The sequence below is a fragment of the Astatotilapia calliptera genome, chromosome 6 (assembly GCF_900246225.1).
Source record: "Astatotilapia calliptera chromosome 6, fAstCal1.2, whole genome shotgun sequence".
Taxonomy (NCBI): domain Eukaryota; kingdom Metazoa; phylum Chordata; class Actinopteri; order Cichliformes; family Cichlidae; genus Astatotilapia; species Astatotilapia calliptera.
The window spans coordinates 20,770,134-20,789,945 of NC_039307.1; the positions used below are offsets into that span (position 1 = coordinate 20,770,134).

The 19,812-nt window shown below is 40.3% G+C and overlaps 3 protein-coding genes across 3 annotated transcripts in view; 1 reads left to right on the forward strand and 2 right to left on the reverse strand.

Annotated features, from left to right (window-relative positions):
- The window catches only part of LOC113024198 (MAP/microtubule affinity-regulating kinase 4-like), a 597,794-nt gene that overhangs the window by 36,178 nt on the left and 541,804 nt on the right, over positions 1–19,812 (reverse strand). The window lies entirely within an intron of this gene.
- cdk2ap2 (cyclin dependent kinase 2 associated protein 2) lies at positions 6,487–13,040 on the forward strand. Its single transcript, XM_026171087.1, has 5 exons — positions 6,487–6,621; positions 7,918–8,073; positions 8,353–8,444; positions 10,746–10,866; positions 12,329–13,040. The coding sequence occupies exons 2-5, from the start codon at positions 8,019–8,021 to the stop codon at positions 12,394–12,396; spliced, it is 336 nt and encodes a 111-aa protein (XP_026026872.1). The 5' UTR covers positions 6,487–6,621; positions 7,918–8,018; the 3' UTR covers positions 12,397–13,040.
- aip (aryl hydrocarbon receptor interacting protein) lies at positions 13,370–18,939 on the reverse strand. The gene is made up of 7 exons (XM_026171083.1): positions 18,785–18,939; positions 18,140–18,322; positions 17,866–18,054; positions 17,017–17,193; positions 16,730–16,871; positions 14,270–14,499; positions 13,370–14,142 (listed from the first exon to the last, which is right to left on the reverse strand). Exons 1-7 carry the CDS (start codon positions 18,881–18,883, stop codon positions 14,137–14,139), a joined length of 1,026 nt encoding a protein of 341 aa, XP_026026868.1. The 5' UTR covers positions 18,884–18,939; the 3' UTR covers positions 13,370–14,136.

Genomic DNA, 19,812 nt, shown 5'->3' on the forward strand with positions numbered 1-19,812 from the left:
ACCAACATTCAGAATTAGCATCATCACAATATTTCATATCAGGATACAATGATAGAATCTGAGACACAAAGGCTATATACACTACACAATTAAAAACCAAATGATGAACCAGATAACTAGTGAATAAGATAATTAGCTAATCAAATTATTCAAAAGACACGTTTGATGCATTACAACAGAATAGAAAATTATTTTCAAAAGGCACATTTATTGAACAACAATGGGACTGTCTTGCATGCAAATGACTATTTGCATGAGATAAAAGTTTCAGGGTTTTTTTTTTTTTTCTCCCCACTCCTTATCAAACCATGCAGAGAGGAGCAAGGAGTGTGAGAGTAGTCCAAGGAGATGTACCAAGCCAGCAAATGGGCTCAGAAGGACAAGTCGATGCAGAACAGGAGGAGAATGGAGCTTCTGGAGGGGTAGACAGCACTGAGGGCCAAGGTAGGGAACCAACGATATCGGATCTGATCTCTCTTCTCCGTTCACATATGGGGCAGCAGGAGGCCAGAGAGGTTAAACAGAAGGAGGAAAGTGCAAAGCAAGAAGAACATTTTAAAGCACTTCAACACCAGTTTCAGTTGTTACAGGTAGAAGCACAAGCCCGCACTTCTCCAGTGCCTGAAGGTCAGGCAGCTGAATCACCTGATCCAGAATCTCTAGATGACGACATTGTTCCTCAAGCTGGTCTTGGTATATCAGTTACTGGTTCATCAGGTCAGTCCCATTTTCTGGAGCCTAAGTTACAAAAACTCACCAACGAGGATGATATTGAACATTTTTTGATTACCTTCGAATGCATTGCAATGGCCTGTCGGTGGCAGAGACATGATTGGGTTTTTCACCTTGTACCGCTGCTTACGGGCAAAGCAAGAGGTGCATATGTACATATGGATGTTGATGATTTTTTGAATTATGACAAGGTTAAGGCAGCTATTCTTTATAAATATGATATCAATCCTGAGACCTATAGGCAGAGATTTTGATCTCTTGATGTAAACCCTGCAGAAAGCCCTAAAGAGTTGTATGCACGGCTGAAGGAGCTTTATGTAAAATGGGTCCACCCTGAAGATAAAACCGTTCAGGACATTGGGGAAATCATCATCCTTGAGCAATATTTACGAATGCTATCTCCTGAGTTGCAGGTGTGGGTAAAAGAGCATAATCCACCCTCTGCTGCAGAGCTGGCGTTAGTATCTTGCCCAAGGATATTTGGCATCCTGGAGGCAGCCTGGGATCAAACCACCGACCTTCTGATTAGTGGTTGACCTGCTCTGCCACCTGAGCTACAGCCACAGTACAATGTTGCTGTTGAGGGGTTTCTGCTGCTCCTGCTGCTGATAGTGCTGGAGGGCAGGGCTGTGTTGATCTGAGACTCTAGACATTAAAAAGTCCATAGGAGAGACGGTAGCTGATTAAACAAGTATCATGAGATAATAACAAAATGCAAAGATTGGTGACAGCGCTTGGAACCATAAGGACACAAAAAACTGTGAGAAATAATTTAGGCTCTGTCTGTGAATCAGTCTGTGTCTCTGAGTTAACTTGTGTTTCTCCTACAGCTCCGGACCGCAACAAATGCGCGTGCTCTTTGTGAGCTCGTTCCCGGCTCGTAACCAGCGCGTTCTGCCGTCAAGGGCGATCATTGGTTAATAGTGATCATGTGACTGATGCAAGCCAGATCCTTTTATTTAGCAAAACTGTGATTAATAGTTAAATATTATTGTTGAGGGGCACAGACAGGACTTCGCACGCACACATTAAAAAAATAATAATAATAATAATTTTAAAAAAAAAAGTTGCCTCAACATAAGGGCACTTTGGGCACCCATCAGGAAAGGGGCGGGTGCTCAAGCCGCCCCCCCCCCCCTCTGCACGTGCCTGTCAGAGAGGAAGTGTCATTAAAATGCATGAAATAGCAAGTTAAAGACCCAACGTATAAGACAGAACTCAGATCATTGGTGGCCAATTAATATTTCCTGGGACTGTTGTGGAGGGCAACTCCGATAAGCTTACAAAGAGATAAATTTAACACTGAGCTGAATGAACTTCAGCTTATTGGTGCAGCCTTTCACTACAGTTCGATGTTCACATGTGGCCACTTGGGAAAATCTTTTGCCTGCCTTAGAATTAGATGATCCCCTCTGAGCAGTAGAAAGGTAGCGATATTAAGGAGGAAGAACCCTCATTAGACAGGAAGAGACTTCTGACACAGGCATCAATCCAAAGTGACCAATAGGGAAAAATTGATAAATATGACTGACATTGCTGTCATCAAGCTGCCCAAACTTCTGTTTTGACAGAGCTGGTCATACTTGTTGATGATCAATTAATCAAGTGAATTTGATTATCGGCACCTAGCTGCTACTTATGCACTTACTACCTATGGAAAGAAGTAAACGTGTACTTAGTTTTTAACAGGACTGGATAAAGTATTTTAGACACTTTCTTTTTCATATTCCTGTATATGTAGCCTTAAGAGTTTGCATCCAGATATACTGCAATCTAGACAGCATTTTTTACTCGTGTTGCGTGTTTCAGCAAAACACCTATGATTTGAAAAATATGTCACAGAGGCGCTGCTCAGAAGCTGAACAGTACTGCTTATCAAGCAAGAATGGAAAAACAATTCTCTTTCTTTTCAAAAGAACAGTAAATGATCCTTTCAGTTCTGAAAGGGTTACAGCGTTGTTAAAAGAAGATGAGATGCAGCGCAATGCAACACAATGCTCCCGGCCTTCTGGAAATGTGTTGGTGCCATTAAATTAAAAAATCTGTTCAAAAAATGTTCAAGATGGGCTTTACGTCTACCAACAACTGCTCACACTGCCAAACCAATTCACCGGACAATTATATCCACGCTCTTTGGTTCTGTCCACCAGTTCAGAAGTTTTGGCGCGAGATATGTGAAGACTTATCAAAGTGTCTGAAATGTAACATTCCAACTTCCCCCTTAGTGTGTTTGTTGGGCAGTTTAGATAATGTCACTTCAAAAAAGAATATCGCCCATATGGTTTTCACTGCCCTATGCATAGCCAAGAAAACAGTCCTCATGAACTGGAAAAATAAAAATAATCTTAATTCTAACCAATATAGAAATTATCTATTAGATTACATTAGTCTTGATACAGAAACTGCTCTCCACATGAGATCGATTGCTCTGGGCTCCTTTGATCAGCTCCATCACCTAGAGGGGGTGTGGGGTGTCATAGTTTGGTCCATCAGGGTGTACACCTCACCCCTGGCGTCGTTGCCCACCTCTCAATTTTAAATACACGTAGACATTGAGGGCTATCAGGAGGGACTATGTGTTTACCTGCTGCTCTCTGGCAGGTAGCTCCATGCCCTCCTGGGTTTTAAATGCACCTTAGAACACACATGCATCAACACTACAATGAGCGGGTGGAGGGAGGTTTGGAGTCTTCTCTCACCCCCGTTCTCTGCGGCCTGCTGGAGCAGGGGGGCTAGGAGGAGGAGTTGGCCGTCCGACTGCGGTCTGGAGTGTGGGGCCTCCCTGCTGCTGCGGAGTCGGGGCGGTCTGCCTCCCCCCACCGCAGGGAAAAGGGTAACACCACCTGGGTCTGGGTGCAGTTCCCCCTCCAGGGGCAAGGGTACCTAGACCCGGTTCGTAGAGTACGCTTGGGGAGTGTGATCGTGTGTACAGCGTCTCTTTATGTTTGTCTCCACGTTGGTTGAGTGTGGAGTAAGTGCATATGAGAGCATGAGGGTGGGAATGGATGTTTGTGTCTGTGTGTGCCTGTATGTCTGTGTCTATATATCAGGTTGGGTATCAGACGCCACCTTTCTGGGGACATCTCAGGCCCTCCAAGGTTTGGAGGCCTATCTCCCCCCACCACCACTTCCCCTGCCAGTGGCGGACTCCCTCAGGTGTCGGTGCGTTGGTGGTGGTGATCACACCCACAAACTACACCCTTTTTGGCTCCTACCTCAAAGCACACTGTGTTCTGTTGATCTTATGTGCTGCACAATAATGTTTAATATTTAGTATTTACTGTCATATTCCCATATATCATTGTGATGCTGTTTATTCTATTACTCTTGTTCTCTTCTGCTTGTTTTCTTTTTTCTTTCTCAACAGGTGATCGATAGATGCATTTTTTTTCTTTTTTTTCTCTGCCCATTCTGTTGGTTTTTGTCTTTTGCCCTTCTCCCCCGTCCCTCTTCTCAGCTGTTTCTCTTTCCCTCTTTCTTTCTCCCCTTCTTTCCCCCAGTCAAGTCTGTCCCGTATTCAGCAAGTGAAAATAAAATAAACAATAAAAGGTGAATCAAATGGACCATTACGGCAAGGCTGGGATGGTCAGTTTGGTAAAGTAAATCCGTTGGGCATCTTTCTTTGCCTTTAGACAACAATTCTGATGGCAAAAGAGCCAAACGGGACAGGCCAAAAATAAATAAATAAATAAAAATAAATTTAAAAATCTCTTTCTAAAAGCAAGAAAATACAAGGTTTCAAGTATTTGCAAGTATTTGCAATGTTGTCTTGGTACTTTGTGTTTTCAGATACATTGAATATGTTACTAATTAGCAAATAATTATTGTGTTTTCTATTTACAATTTACACAATGTGCAATCTTTTGTAATGATACTTTAATAATGTCTGTCATTGCAGACAGTAAAGCCTTGCTGCAAATGAGCAAAAATCATTTTCACACTGCAAACAAGTGCATTGTCAAAACAGCAATTAAGATGATAGGTGATTTATTTGGAGCAGGTTAAAGTGATCTCTTTTCCATCCATAAATACATCTCCCACCTGTACCAAAATATAATGATGCAGAAGTGCAAATGGGTCTTTTTGTGCTACAGTGTTTGATTCCAGTACTTCAAAGGGTCATAATGTTACAGCAGGGGCATGATGACATTGCATCTCCACAAAATCATAGTTGTCTGTTCACTCTTTTGGAGCAGATGAGGCTAAATCTGTATGCTAAACTAGAATAGTTCCACCACCTCAGGTAATGTAAATTAAATAAATAACCTGTTGAATTATTATACCTCTTCTAAGGTCCTTGTAGTTTACCTTAGTATTTTGACTTTATACTCCAGCTCCCGTATTTAAGAGGGAATATTTCTCTTTTTTTTTATTCCACCGAGTTTATCTGAGAACTATTACAGCATATTAGGACTTAACATCATCAACATGAAAACTTAACATCATACAGTTATCATAAGCTCAGCTCAGTGTATTTAAACTCGAATGTTGGTACTTTACTACAGCGGTCCCCAACCCCCGGGCCTCGGACCGGTAGCGGTCCATGAGTCGTTTGGTACCGGGCCGCGAGAGTTGAGGCTCAGGTGTGAAATGTATAGTTTTCAGGGTTTTTATCAATTTTCAGCGTTATTTTGTTATCGTTTTTGTCGTTTACTTGGTTTTCCTTGGTCTTTTCACGTGTGCTATGAATAAATTTTCTTTTTTTCGGTACCGGTACTAGTTTTATTTTGTTGTATTTATCCACGACACCTTAAAGACCGGTCCATGAAAATATTGTCGGGCATAAACCGATCCGTGGCGCAAAAAAAAGGTTGGGGACCGCTGCTTTACTACAGGAAATGTGAGATGAGAGATGAGATAGCCTTTATTTGTCAGTTGCAGGTCTTTTTCCCGAAGATGACCGACCTTGCCGACCGTACATGCAATACACAAACATCACATTGGGGAGACAGGTCAGGCTAGGTAGCGAGGAAAAAAAACATCGAAATGTGTAACATGTAAACATGCTGAAGTACTGCAAAAAGGACATCTTTTGTGATCCTATTCTTCTTCTTTGGCTGCTCCATTTAAGGGGTCACTGCAGCGCCTCAACTGCCTCCATCTCACCCTGTCCCTTGCATTCTTCTCTTTCACATCAACCCTCTGATCTTTCCCTTTCTCTCCTTCTACATCCCTTGTCCAGTATATCCATTATCCCTCTGCACATGTCCAGACCTTCTCAGCCTTGACTATCTATCTATCTATCTATCTATCTATCTATCTATCTATCTATCTATCTATCTATCTATCTATCTATCTATCTATCTATCTATCTATCTATCTATCTATCTATCTATCTATCTATCTATCTATCTATCTATCTATGCCCTCGCATGAATTGTAATTACCTATGTAATAAAGTATTAATGGGAACAATTTTTTATCATGAGTAAAGCATTCAATCAAGTTACGCAAATATATATTTAAATTTAAAATGTGGGAGTGAAAACAGAAAAATGAAGGTACATCAAGGGGTAAAATGTTCCCATTTCATATTAACTATTCAGACATGTTTCAAAGTCTAAAAGTTCTTCTAGACTTTATAATTATTATGTAAATGGGAAAGAATTTCTCTCCTAAATATCGTAATGTATTTATCTATAACTATATCTGCCATTTGTTTCAGCGTTCGTATTTTCATTTTCCCTACGTATGACGCGGGTTTGGCGCGGTAGTAGTTTCTGGCGACGAAAACATTTAGGACATATGTCACATGTAAACCGACCAATCAAATCGCTGTAAAGATTAAAAAAGAAAAAGAAAAAACAGCCCCCTCGTCTGCGCAGACTCAGTCACTGAGGAAGAGTCAGAGCTCGCGTCCCACAGAGGATTTCACGTCTCCCTAAAAAGGTACAAAATTGCCACTTTTTTGTATCGTTTCAGGTGTCATCGGTGGTCACAAGTTTAGTTTAACGCTATTAATAGTCGCTGTCTGTATTAGAATGTAAACGGTAAGCCTGTTTGGTTGGGGTTTACTTATGTTTTTGTGGTAACCGGCAAAAGCAAGCTAATCCGGCTAACGTTACCAAGTAGTAGTTAGCTTGGCAGCTTTATGTAAATGCTAACGTCAGCTTTTGTTTCATTGAGCACCTCTGGGCTCCCCTCGTGCGACTTTGAGTGACCACATTCACACTCACCCAGCCTATGAAAAGCTTCATTAGAGGCGGCTTAAAACACAAAACAAGTACAGTTCACAGGTTGACACATTCAGTGTAGTCTGATATTAAGCTATGGTTCTCTGCAGTCAGAGTACCATTGACAGATTAGGGAACTTGTATTGTAATTACGATGTTTTTGCTGCAAATTGTTAAATTAGAGTCCAGCGGACTCTTAGATGACCTGTGAAAGCTCATTTGGTTGAACACGAGCATGGGTATGTTTTTAATGGCACTTGTTGTTTTGTGACTGAATGGGAAGATTTAATGTACTTTCCCATACAGTGCAAGTTACTATCATGGGTCAGCTAAAATCATTGAAATCCACCTGGTCCCCTGTGAATGAGTTAACTTTTTTTTTTTTTAAATTTTTCACAATAACTTTGCTATAATTAATGGGGCAGTATAAGGTTTAATATTTATATATATATATAGAGGACATGGGGATGGGTAGAAATGTTATGCTTTATGTACAAAACAAGTGCTCTGCGAATGTCTGATCAGAAGTAAATGTGACTACAGCAGTAATGATCATGTAATACAGCATAATGATCTTTTCTGAATTCAAGCCTGTTAATTTTTGCCATAAAGTTCAAATGTTAAAGTTGAACCTAAGAAAAGGCGTCATTTTAGCACAGAGTATAAAATGTCCGCAGTGAGGACCTTGGTTTCCTGTCAGTTTTCTCATCTCTCTGCTGCAAAAGCAACCTGAATGAGAAACGTTTCCACTGACAGGTCATAAATTTTGTTGTGTAATGTGTGACCTAAGGCAAACGTGCTCCGTTTTTACATAAAAAATGCTTGTGTTGCTCCCAAACACATCCAGGCTGACAAGTCTTGCTACTGCTGTTAAAGAAAGGTCAATTGTGCTCATTTCCTCTCCGACTTTTGTTGATGGTGATTCCTGATTATTCTGATTCACAGCTTCCTTTGCTTCCTTCTATTCATGGATTGAATTGCATTTGTGTTTCTGTGTATCTTTATGCATTAGCTCTTAGGAGCTCATCATCACCTGTAAAGCTGTATAAGTATCGGGTTGACGGGACTGAAGGAAGCGGCACGTCGTACGGGGAGCTGCCTGCTGAAATCGCCATGAGTTACAAACCCATTGCTCCTGCACCATCTGGCTCCAACCACACTCCACCAGGTACTTTAGGACCAGCTTTAATGTTGTGCAGTGCCGTTATTAGCATGTTGTCAGTTTCCTGTGGTGTGTATGTATAAAACAGTTCACACTGTGACTATGTTCAACAGTCCCATTGCCTTCATAAACCAGTGCTGCCCCACACAATATTTTATCAGTCATTAACAATACAGCATAATAGTATTATTAAACTATTTTTTAAGATTTTACATTTGAAACAAAATTGCTTGTGTTTTAGGTTCAGCCTTTAATGTGTTCTATCTCTTCTCTCCTTCTGGCCAGGGTCTTCTGTGCCCTCTCCCTCTCTTCCATCGTCGTCCAACTTCAGGCCAGCCTTCAGTGACTTTGGCCCGCCCTCCATGGGCTTTGTTCAGGTACAACAACAATTTAATTGCTCTGATACTTGAATACAGACTGCTTTAGTAAAGAGTTGTCATGTTTTTACTGAAGCATAGGTCACCAAACATGGATTTTCAACCACTCTGATTATGTCAATACTGGACCTTAACTGAGTAAATAAATTAAAAAAAAAACCAACTTGTGTATTCACATACTTTTCACACTCATGTCCCAGCCTGGGGTTTGATTAAATTCACCTCTTTACTGTTACTGAATTATTTCTGAAAGGCGTGATAAAATCTGCTTTATTTGAAGCTGCACAGAAGTTTGTTTTTGTTCCCATACATCCAGCAAAAAGTGAAGCATTAGGAGTTAAACAGTTAAGTTTAAGTAAGTTAAGTTAAAGCATTACAACATACAAGAAGATACTATAGAAATGTCTATCAGTAAAGTCACCCTCTAAGGTAGTAGAAAAAAATGTGCCTTTCTGCACTACTTATTAGTGCTATATTGATTAAGTACAGTAAATATTGTTGGCAGTGGAAGGCGGTCACGGTTTGACTGAAGCATGTTTCATTAGCATAAATTGAAACCACTGAAGGGAACTTGATTTCAAAAGAGTTCTGAGAGGACATGGGAGCAGTTACATTATTGTTAGATGAGACAGTGAATACTTGAACACTACAATACTACATCATTGCAGTATTATAATTATTTCATCATTGTTACACAATGTTCCCTCTAAGCTGCGCGCGTGCGCAATTGCGCACAGCTGGCACAGTCTCTGTGCAGAAAAAATCTGCATTGTGCACAAAAAAAATCCTTACCTGAATTGAAATTAAAGTAAATACGTTAACAATTCTGTTTTATAGTGTTAGTCAGTGAGTGACTGGCTGCTCCCCTATGGGATTAGAACGATGCCACCTTATCCCATAGTCCAGCCAATGATGCGATTCACATTCGTATATACGCAGCTAATCAACGTCGTTGACAAGCTATGACAGCGTCCTTCTGTGCCGACACTGGTGTTTTAGCCAGCAAAGCGGCGTGGCTGATGTGGAGTGAAGCCACATTAATGACAACGTGTACAACCATTGGAGATGTGAGCAGGACAGACGGGAAAAAGTCTGGACTTTATACCACTTTTTAAATTGTGTTGATAGGTCATGTGAAACCAGAGTTGTGATAAAAAAAGAAATATACAATGTTTGGTTTTCTTTCTTCCTTCCTGAAATGGTAAAAACTGCGTTTTATAAGGAAAACGCTCGAACGTAATCTCCGCCTGTGAGCAAAGGCAAAACCAAAACACCCCCAGCCTTTCCTATTGGTCGAAAAATGTACCATGTCGAGCAATCAAAACATGGCATTTAGTTGTAAAGAAACGGGAGGAAGTTTTAGAAGTTACGGCGGTTTTGAGATGTGAGTGATTTGGGACATTTAGCGCAAATCTTGTGTAGTTAGTGTGTAGTGTATTCAATAGTTTTGTTGTGTGTGTCAGAACTAAATGTTACAGGTGTTACAGGAGTGATGCATCTCCTGTTGTCAGGCCTGCAGGTATCAGGCTTTTGATGTTCTCCTTTATCATAGTGGACAGAAATTATTTTCTTGGTGGCACAAATAATTTGTGTGGCATCAGATTTGATGCAGAACACCTGATTGTTCTGTAAATAGTGTGAAATGTTTGTTTAAAAAAAACCTTTTAGGTAAACAGCTGCAAAAAACTTTGTTGTTTGCAAAACTCAGTTACTTTTTTGAAGAAGTAACTATATAATTAATTGCCCAGCATTGGTCTTTATATACTGTATTTTGCAGACAGAGAGTTACAGGACTCTCTCCCAGACCACAGACTCAGACTCATAATACAAGTCAGAGCTTTATAAAAAAAATAAAGTTGTGTTTTCAAAATTGGAGTTCAAGTTATTTGTACTTCCAATAGTGTTAACATACTACACAGGTCATGAACAAGATTTCTTTTAAATTTTCATTGTAAGTGGGCTAAAGCAGTTAATTAAAAGTAGTCTAACATAAATGTAAATGCTGTAATTTGATTATTTTAATAAACCATGTAACTTGGATGGATTCAATGCTGGCGTGATCACAGTGCACAAGTCTGCTGTTGCTCACAGTGGTCCAAGGGTCCGCTCAGGGAGTTTGTGTGTTCGCTCAGACACATGAAAAATTACAGGGAACATTGTTGTTACATCTGCTGTAAAAAGCAAACATATTTTTCATGTCATTCTACAAAAAAAGAAAAAAAATCTACATTTTTTCATTCATGTCTGGTGTGTATGTGGAACTGTGACATGAATAACGTTTTTTACTACTTTCCCAAACAGCCTGTGAAAGTGTCCCAAGGGTCCACCTACAGTGAGCTCCTGTCTGTCATTGAGGAGATGAGCCGTGAGATCAGGCCCACGTACGCAGGGAGCAAGAGCGCTATGGAGAGGCTAAAGAGAGGTATGTTTTAGTAGTCAAAAGTGCATGTCAGTAGGATTCAGATCATTGTTGTTGTTGTTTCGGTGTTTGCGGGGTGGGGTGAAGTTTTTTGTTTTTTTTAATGCATCTATTATGCAAATGGAATCAGAGGAAGACTGGTGAACTGTTCACTTGCCTTAGCTCTTTGGTGAATGTGGATTTCACACAGCTTATTCTGAAAATGCTTATTTACTAGCTGCAGTAACAGTGCTCTGTTATTATCCTTTTATATAAAGAAAATTGTCTCTGACTCCAGCTGAAGACTTAAAGCCCAATAAACACATTTATAAGAAATTTGCCAGGTAAAGCCCCCCATGACAGCTGGAAGTTATCACAGTCAGTTATCCACTAAGACACATTTGTCAAAGTGTGGGGCACAGTGAAGAATTTAGTGAAACTGAGTTGCATACATGCATTTAAAAGATAAGGTTTGTCACATGACTGTGCAGTCCTGTGAAACTATAAGTACACTCTATTATTTGGTAGCTTGTGTACATTTAGCAGCAATAACTAAAAATAAGTTCTCATTTTCTGTATGGCTGAGTTTCATATCTTTGGAGTAATGATCCCACTCTTCTTTACAAAGCTGCTTCAGTTCATTGAAGTTTGCAGGGATTTGTTCTGTACCTCCACCACTCTGATAGTTCAAGACAGATGTTTGTGCTGATATGCTGTGTTTGATTTGTGTTGTGCTGTGCATTACCCAGAATATCTCCACTTTAGTCTTGTGTGTCCAAAATGCATCATTCCAGAAGTCTTGTGTATCCACAGTATCTACACCTCCTTTGGTCTTATTGTAGAACAGGATCAGTTGTGCTTTTTTTCCCTTCTCTGGTATTTTCATCCACCATTTTGTTGAGTCCAGATTTGTGCATCACAAACCAAGAAGATCTTTAGGCCATACTCGACGGGCTTGTTTGGATTATATTGTAAAAATCTGAACCTTCCCGTGAATGGCACAAGCGTTTGTCTACAGTGACACAATCACTGGGGATAAACTGTGTGTTAGTTCTTGTTGTGTAAAATAACCTAAGTGGTTGCACTCTTTGTGGTCCACAAAAATATATTCGTGACACTCACACTTTGTAAGAATATAGGGTAGTTCCATAGGAAACAAATGCAGGAAGTTTGGGGTAAAAACACAAAAACTAGAATTTTATTAAAAGTATAAAAGGAAAGTTAAAATTTTAAATGGCATGATAGCCAAAAAGTGTTTTTGAGGTATAGCTGGAATATGAAATGACAGCAACTTTTCACTAATTAGGTAAGAAAACAACATTAGCGGGTCTTCTTTGAAATACTTTTATGGGTTAAATCAACTCAGTTTTCTTGGTTAATGAGAGACCTCTAACTTGGCAGTAATGACTGTTGCGTTTGTTGTATTTGAGGTTTTTTTAAATTTCTTTATTTTTTTGTAAACTTGCCTTGTGTTTGTGTCATACAGGTATAATCCATGCCCGTGCACTGGTCAGGGAGTGTCTTGCAGAGACGGAGAGAAGCGCCCGCACATAACCTTTTGGACAAATCCCTCCACCTGGCACTGTTTTTCCTGTGACACCTGCCCACATCGTGATCCCCATTCGATGTTTTAGAACCTTTTTTTTTTTTTTTTTGTTATTATAAATTAAATCCTTCCTCTTTCCACTGGCTTTTTAGAGGTGCATTATGCCCCCTTGTATCTGTTCACAGCATTTCCCCCTCGCCCATTTTGGTAAAGACAAACTTTCTGCAACTCGTTGGGCGTACGCAAACAGAAAATTTTATATCTATTTTAAAAATGTGGGGAATTTCAGCACATTTTTAGGTCAAGCTGGGGATATCAAAGTGGATGGGAATGTTTATATTTGTTCAACAATGGGATTTGACCAAGAAAGTTGACTTTTTTAAAAGATGTCCCCACTGCACCAGTGCTCCTGTGTCGATTTTGAACATCCAGTTTTCAACCCATGAGCATTTTCTGTTATTCTGTACATCTTGAATATCCTCCTGTTCCTTTCACCCTTGTTTTGTTTTCCGTATTTTGTAAACACACATCGGATGTTTCTCATTCCCAAGAACTCTGTATATCTCATGTCAGTTTGTTAGTATGGAAATTTTGTAAACCAGATTTTTGAGATTCGGTATGTATAAATAAAAAAAAAAAAAAATCACAAAAAAACTGTAAAATGCTTTTTAGGTTTTTAAGATGTTACAGTAGGTTTTATCAAACAAATGTGACTCAACATCTTTGAATGGAGTGTTTTTTGTTTTTATAAAAGTAGTTGAAATGTTTATTGACCTTGGAAATAGTGTTTTGACAACATACTTGGCAGATTTATTTCTTTATTTTTAGGAAATTAAACTCAACGGCCTTAATCTAGAAAACGTTTAAAGAGCAAGGACAGTTTGTTTTTTTTCACTCAAGACTTCTGATTGATAGAAAACATCCAAATTTTTTTTTTAAATAAATCCAGCTCTATAGGCCGTATTTAACAAAACACAAAGCTGAGGATAAACACAGATTTATTTACAGTTCCACAATCACAACCTCAATAACATGTCACTGCAGGCAAGCTTGGGCTAAATGACGCACTGCTTCACATGAACAGTAGAGTAGCTCTTTCTAAGCAAGTGAATGAGATACTGTGAGTTTGCGCAGAGTACATCTTGACATAAAAATAAAGGTAGTATTTAGAACATACGTGAAATAAGTACACAGTAGAAAGCAAAGACAATGAAAGTGTTTTATAAGATTGTCGCAGAGGTTACGTTTCATGGCCCACGTATCATGTAGTCATGGTGATTCTGCTGTGACCATAATAGAAAGGGGGTGCGAGGCAAAGATGAGATACATGATTGTCCAAAAAAACAAGATTTTCTGATCATTTTGATCATGGTAATGGGCTCCCAAATTGCAGATAAGTTGATCATTAAAAGGAAAACGCTCCCTTTAAGAAGGTAAATGGAAAAAAAAAACAACCTTCCTTTAAATTAATATTACAGACTGAATTAATGGCTGTGCCTTACATTACAGTCCTCTAAAAAAACTGGGTTTTCACTTTAAATTCCAGCTACAACATAAACATTTTCAAATCAAAATCTTAATTTAACATTTAGAGGACTAAAGCTGCAATGCAAGTTTTGTTTGCGCATCGACCCGTGGCTGGGTGTTTGGCTTGGATGGAATAAAAGTGAAACGCCGAGCGCACCGACTGTTTCTCTCCTCCATCTTGAAATTAACAGGCATCCTCTCGAGTCCAACTCATCGAGACTTCAACCCTGCAAGAAGGAAGGAGTATAACACGCTTCATTAAAACACAATACGACTTACTTACAAAACAAGCTCCTCACTTGCGGGCCTGTGAATATGATCAGTGCAATTAGGAAAAACTCAAACTGCACTGACTGTAGTGGCAGTAGCTGGTGGCGTGTTGTAGTTGAACAGGTCCTTGTAGCGACCCTTTTCCTCCTTCTGTTTGGAGCGGATCCTCTCCTCCATGGTTTTCAGCTCCTTGGCCACAGACGGTCCCAGAGAAGGATCCAGTTCCAAGAGCTTCGCGAAGTCGGCTCGCGCCTCCGTCTCGTTCCACACAGCAGCGTGGGCTTTAGCGCGCTTGTAAAGGGCCTTTACGTTGTCTGTTAAGAGGAGGAAGAACAGCTATTCAAACTACAGCATTGGTGACACAGGGCAGGAATAGCTCAGTAGGTAAAGTGGTTGCCCATGATTGGAAGGTCAGGGGTCGAATCCACTGAACGGCTACCCTGAGGTACCCCTGAGCAAGGTACTGTAGCCACCCACTGCTCCTCGGGCGCTGCACTGGTGGCTGCCCACTGCTTCACTGGGTGAATGGGTTAAATGCAGAGGAGTAATTTCTCTACAGAGACTAACACATACACATCATTATTAGATAGGAGCTCAACTGGCTTGTTATCCATCATAATTTGCAAATTATTGTAATGTGTGACATGCAGAAAGAACGTTTTTTCTAAACCTAACAAGAATTTAAATCCACTGAGAAGTCGAGGAGGCCCGAAAACACTCGTTTTATTAAAATCTGACTACCACAGTAGCAGGAGGAGCAATTCTTGTGCCTTGCCATCACATCAATCCTTCGGACGGATGAGCTAACGAGAATAGCAGCGTCCAATAATATTAATGACAGTGAGACGCTTTTCCATGCCATAATAACCCTGAACAACTGCACAGTTCACTTGTATGGCATGAGATATAGTTTAGTGTTTGTATGTGCAGAGGGCAATTGTGAAGCAATCAGCTGTCACAAGTAAAATAACCTACGTATAATGATTTATTTTATTATGCTGAGCACCCTTGTGTTGGTGATAAAACTCCCAAATGGTAAAGAATAAATGCCAAAAATAGTAACAGTATTTTACCATTTTAATATAGAAATGAAAAAAAAACAAAAAAACAAGACTAATACGACAACCACAACTGATACGATCAGTCAGGTTCAGGCTGGTTTCTGCGTCTGTTCAACTTTCTGTGTAATACCCCGGAGTGGATCGGAGGACATGGGCATGACATCGATGCGTGGTTGCATCTGTGGCCACGAGGTGGAACCAGGTGATCCACTGACCCAGCTCCAGACCTAAGCCAGGAGGTGCGACTTATCTTTGACGATGAGGCTAGTAGTTGTGGCGGTGTCAGAGTCAAGCGTAAGAGGGGTAAATAATTGAAGTTATGCAATCTGCGACAACTTTGACAAAACTGACTCTAACAGAGTCACATTTGTTTAAAAAAAAAAAAAAAAAAAAGATTAAAAGATGTATTTTACCAAGTTTCTTAGCAACGATGATGTGCCACAGAAAGGCAAAAGGGAGAAAGCAACTAATGCTGTATTATAAGCAAGACGCTACAGGGCTCTTGAGTGCGACCAATTTGGTCGCAAATGCGACCAAATTTTTCAGTGGTGCGACTAAAAAAAAAAAACCATTTGGTTGCACCTGTGCGACCAACTGTTCAGGTAGCAAAAAATAAATAAATAAATAAATCTGCAACCTTCCCTGTGGTCAACAACAGACACACATTTTGCCCCTATCGTGGAATAACCTATCAGAGATAGTAAGGGGCGGGACCTCTCTGATTGGCCGTGGTCCAGTTGAAAGTGCAGGTGGAAGTGGGAGGTGAGTAGCTTGAATAAAGCGATATCAATTCATTAAATCCTGAATCGACTTTTAAATATAACTGTGTTTTGCCAGAAACGCCAGATTCTCAGATTAAAGCTCATAAAACCATTTCAACAACAACCAAACAGCAAATGAGAGCAGGTACACGGATTCCACACAAAGACGTAAACACAGAACGACCCGACGCATCAGAATCAACTCTGTCTTTCTCGGCTTTCTCACCCAACGGCCCGTAGACGGACACGCTGTCGGAGCTTAGCGATTCTGATGCGTCCGTTCCGCGCTGTGATAACGTCTTTTTGAAAACCGGAATCGAATGGATTATAGAAATCAGTGATGATACCCAGCCCTAGTGAGCAGCCTAGGCACGACAGAAGTGGATGTAGCTGCAATAGGAAACGAACTATTGCTAACTTTTCTGTTAAGTTAAGGCCTGATCCGTCTGAAATTCATAGCCAGTGCTCTGACACGGTGTCATCAATCTTTGAATGCTGAAAAAGCACAGTGTATCCAGAAAAACACATTATATTATATCAATTATTATAAAATTTGTGTGCCCCTAACTTTTGTGCCGGTACGCCTAACTTTTTAAAGTTAGGCGTACCGGTACGCCCATGGCAAAAAGTTCGTCTAGAGCCCTGCGCTAACGTTTAAGTGGTGTCATCCGTCAGCAGTGAAATTGGTGCAAACTAACTAAATTTGAGTCATGCAGCCTTACTCTCATATTTGAAGAGAAGGGACGAGCAGTGTTCGATGACCTCGTAATACTGGCCCTCGAGTAAGAGGCACTGACAGTAGTTGAGAAGCAGTGTTGTGATCATCCCGTCCAACTTTAACCAACTTTCATCTCCAGGTTGCTCCTGAATAAAAGATTTCACAAAGTATTAACAAAATGACAAGAGACACAAATCTTAATTCCACTTGAAAACATATTCAAGGAAGGAAATGTATGACAGCAATGTGTCCATGGTTATCAGTGCACAAAATGCATGACTGTCCCCCAACCTTGATCTGTAGGTTTTTAAGGCAGGCGATGCCATTGTAGTATTTGTCTCTGGCCTCACTGATGTGGCCTTCTTTGAAGAGCTTGTTGCCCTCCTCGTGGATCTGAGGCACAAAACTGAGTTTCTCTTCATCCGTCATGGCCCACACATCCAGCTGGAATGACCCGGGAGGAAGAACCTGGGCAGGTAGAGAGACACATGAAGTATATTTAGTATATTTGATGCACCTACTAATGGAATATAATGAGTGTATTTACTGAGAAAGAAATTTGAAAAATATATATTTTTCACTAGTATTTTCTTTCCTTTTTCATGATCCCATGAAAAGCTTGAAAATATTTCATAATATAGATTAAACAACTTTACAGTTAATACAAAGTTAATACAGGCTGAAACAACTATTTGATTTATAGCTAATTAACTGAAAATTATTCTAATAATGATTTTTCATATAAAAATAACACATTTTTACAGTACCAGCTTTTGACAAGTGAGATTCTGCTGCCTTTTAGCTCATTTAGTCATTGATCTACTTAATGGATAACGTAATGATAATAAAATAATAATATTATCCTTCACATTTAAAAATCTGACAAATCAAACATGCAGAGCTACCTGCTGTGGTGACGTTTTGTGAATAAAAAAAAAAAGCTCTATTAAGTTTGGACTACTGGTAAGATCAAACAAGCATAATTAAGGTGTCACTTTGGACTAACAGCACAATCTTTAATGGCCTAATCAATAAAGAAAATACAAAAATATATATGTACAAAAACTCAAGTACTGTGTTGGTGCTATTACTGGAACCCAACCCAGCACCACCATTGATGTTGCTCTCCTTCCTGCTCACCTCCAGCAGCTCGATAGTAAAGACAAGTGGCTGTGGATTGGCTTGGAGATGATCCAGGTCCTTGTGGCCCAGAGAGTGGTGCGAGTGGATCTGGGCAATGCCACAACAGTGCCTCTGGCCTTCCAGAGGGTCCTTACCAACACTGATGTTTCTTAAGGACTGGGACACAAGCGGATAAAGTGCTGTGTGCTGAGGAATGAGACAGAGATACAATCAGCCCTGAGGAAGAACGAACTGTTAAACCAATCAATTCCAGTATCACCAGCTTACCAACCTTGGTGTCACAGGTAAATTCTGCAACTTCTCCTTCTCTCATAGTGATGACCAGTCTTTCCCACACAGCCAATTTAAACTTTTTGCCCAGGATGAGCTCCATGGGTTTACTGCGGCCCCCCATGGTTCTGGAGTCATCCAGCACGGTGCCCTCACACAGGCTGGTGCGGTAGTGAAAGACCACCTGATCATAAAAAGGGAAATGGTGTTATTACCTAAAAGAAGGAAGAATTAGCACCCCCAAATGACATATCTGTAAAGGTCTGCGTTGTATCACACTGTGACCAATCACAAAAATGAAAAATTGACTGACGTGAGAGCTCGACGAATCAGAATTTACAAACACAGGCCGTCCTGTTCCCGCCCCTATCTTTCCATCAGATGAAACAGAGGGGGGGAAACGAACCAGGCCTAAAACGATCCTAACCCCGTCTACTACTGTATCACCATAAATCGACAAAACACTCTAGCTTGTCGGTGATGTGTGTACACAGAAGCGTCCGATACAGCAAAGACTCGGACTGACTCGAGTCCAAAGTGTTAGCAAAGGTATAAACGCCGATAGCATTAGCTAACGTACCTCGTCGCGTTACTCAGGCTAAAGCCTGGATTGAACCCGATCAGTCGCTGGGACCGGAGGTCTTACCTTAGTTCCATTGGGAAAGGTCGATAAGTCTCCTTTACCGGGACTGGTTAATTTCTTTTTAATTCCCTCCGCGAGAAGCTTGCGAGCCTCTTCCTCCATCCTCGGTCGACTCTCAGTTCACGAGATATCACGATCTTTCGCGAGTGCTGTCGTTTCGTAAGACGTCATTAGGGGCGTCATCTAGCGCGAGCTTTTCGTTTTAAAAGAAAAACAGCTGTAATGGTTTACAATTGTAGATGCTCAGAAACAAACACGCAAAATAACGAAATAAATAGATTAAAAAGATTATTATTTACCTACGCTTTTATTACATTGATATTACCTCCTGGTAAGAACAGTCCCGATGTCGCCAGATGATGGCGCTCTCGAATATCGGGATAATGCAACGTATTTGTTTTAATTACAAACACACACCAAACGTTTCATATGTTTTTACTTTTTATGAGTTCTCTATGTACATTACTGTGCAAAAGTCTTGAGCCACCCCCTCACCTTTTTATATTTTCTTTCCGAGGAGAGAGACTTAATTGTGTCTTGCAGGTCTTTCAGAGATTTTCTTTAGACATTGGCTGCTTTTTTCTTCTTCTTTTTTTAAAAAGTTTTTTTTACTCATTTTCAGTCCAGACCTTGTACCTTACAATTTTTTAGAGGAATGTTTGTTTGTTTGTTTGTTAAGTAACTTAACACTGACCCACAAATCATTCAAGCACAAAACAAATCCAGTGAAGACTTGACACAGGACCTGAGAGATTCTTAATAGAGCCATCTACTGTTGACTGAAGACTCATCAGAAACTGTCTAACTGGAAGGGTGGCTGTCAGGAAGCCATTCTGAAGGAAGGAGACCAGAGAGAAAAGGCGGAGGTACAGCCATCTGTAAAACACAGCGAAGCCTCTGTCGTGGTCGGTGCATTTCAGCCAGTGATGTTGAAGATCGTGCCACATTTGATGGGAATATGAACACAGAAAAGTGCCATCAGATTTTGACCCACCATGCAATATAATCTGGAAAGCATCTGATGGGCAACA

Excerpts from the sequence above, each read along its gene's own strand:
- aip (XM_026171083.1), bottom strand. The coding sequence starts at position 18,883 with ATGGAGGAAGAGGCTCGCAAGCTTCTCGCGGAGGGAATTAAAAAGAAA. Across the intron at positions 18,323-18,784 it reads CCTTTCCCAATGGAACTAAG|GTGGTCTTTCACTACCGCAC; the intron begins GTAAGACCTCCG and ends TTTTATGATCAG. Across the intron at positions 17,194-17,865 it reads TTACTATCGAGCTGCTGGAG|GTTCTTCCTCCCGGGTCATT; the intron begins GTGAGCAGGAAG and ends CTACCTGCCCAG.
- cdk2ap2 (XM_026171087.1), top strand. The coding sequence starts at position 8,019 with ATGAGTTACAAACCCATTGCTCCTGCACCATCTGGCTCCAACCACACT. Across the intron at positions 8,074-8,352 it reads CTCCAACCACACTCCACCAG|GGTCTTCTGTGCCCTCTCCC; the intron begins GTACTTTAGGAC and ends CCTTCTGGCCAG. Across the intron at positions 10,867-12,328 it reads TATGGAGAGGCTAAAGAGAG|GTATAATCCATGCCCGTGCA; the intron begins GTATGTTTTAGT and ends TGTGTCATACAG.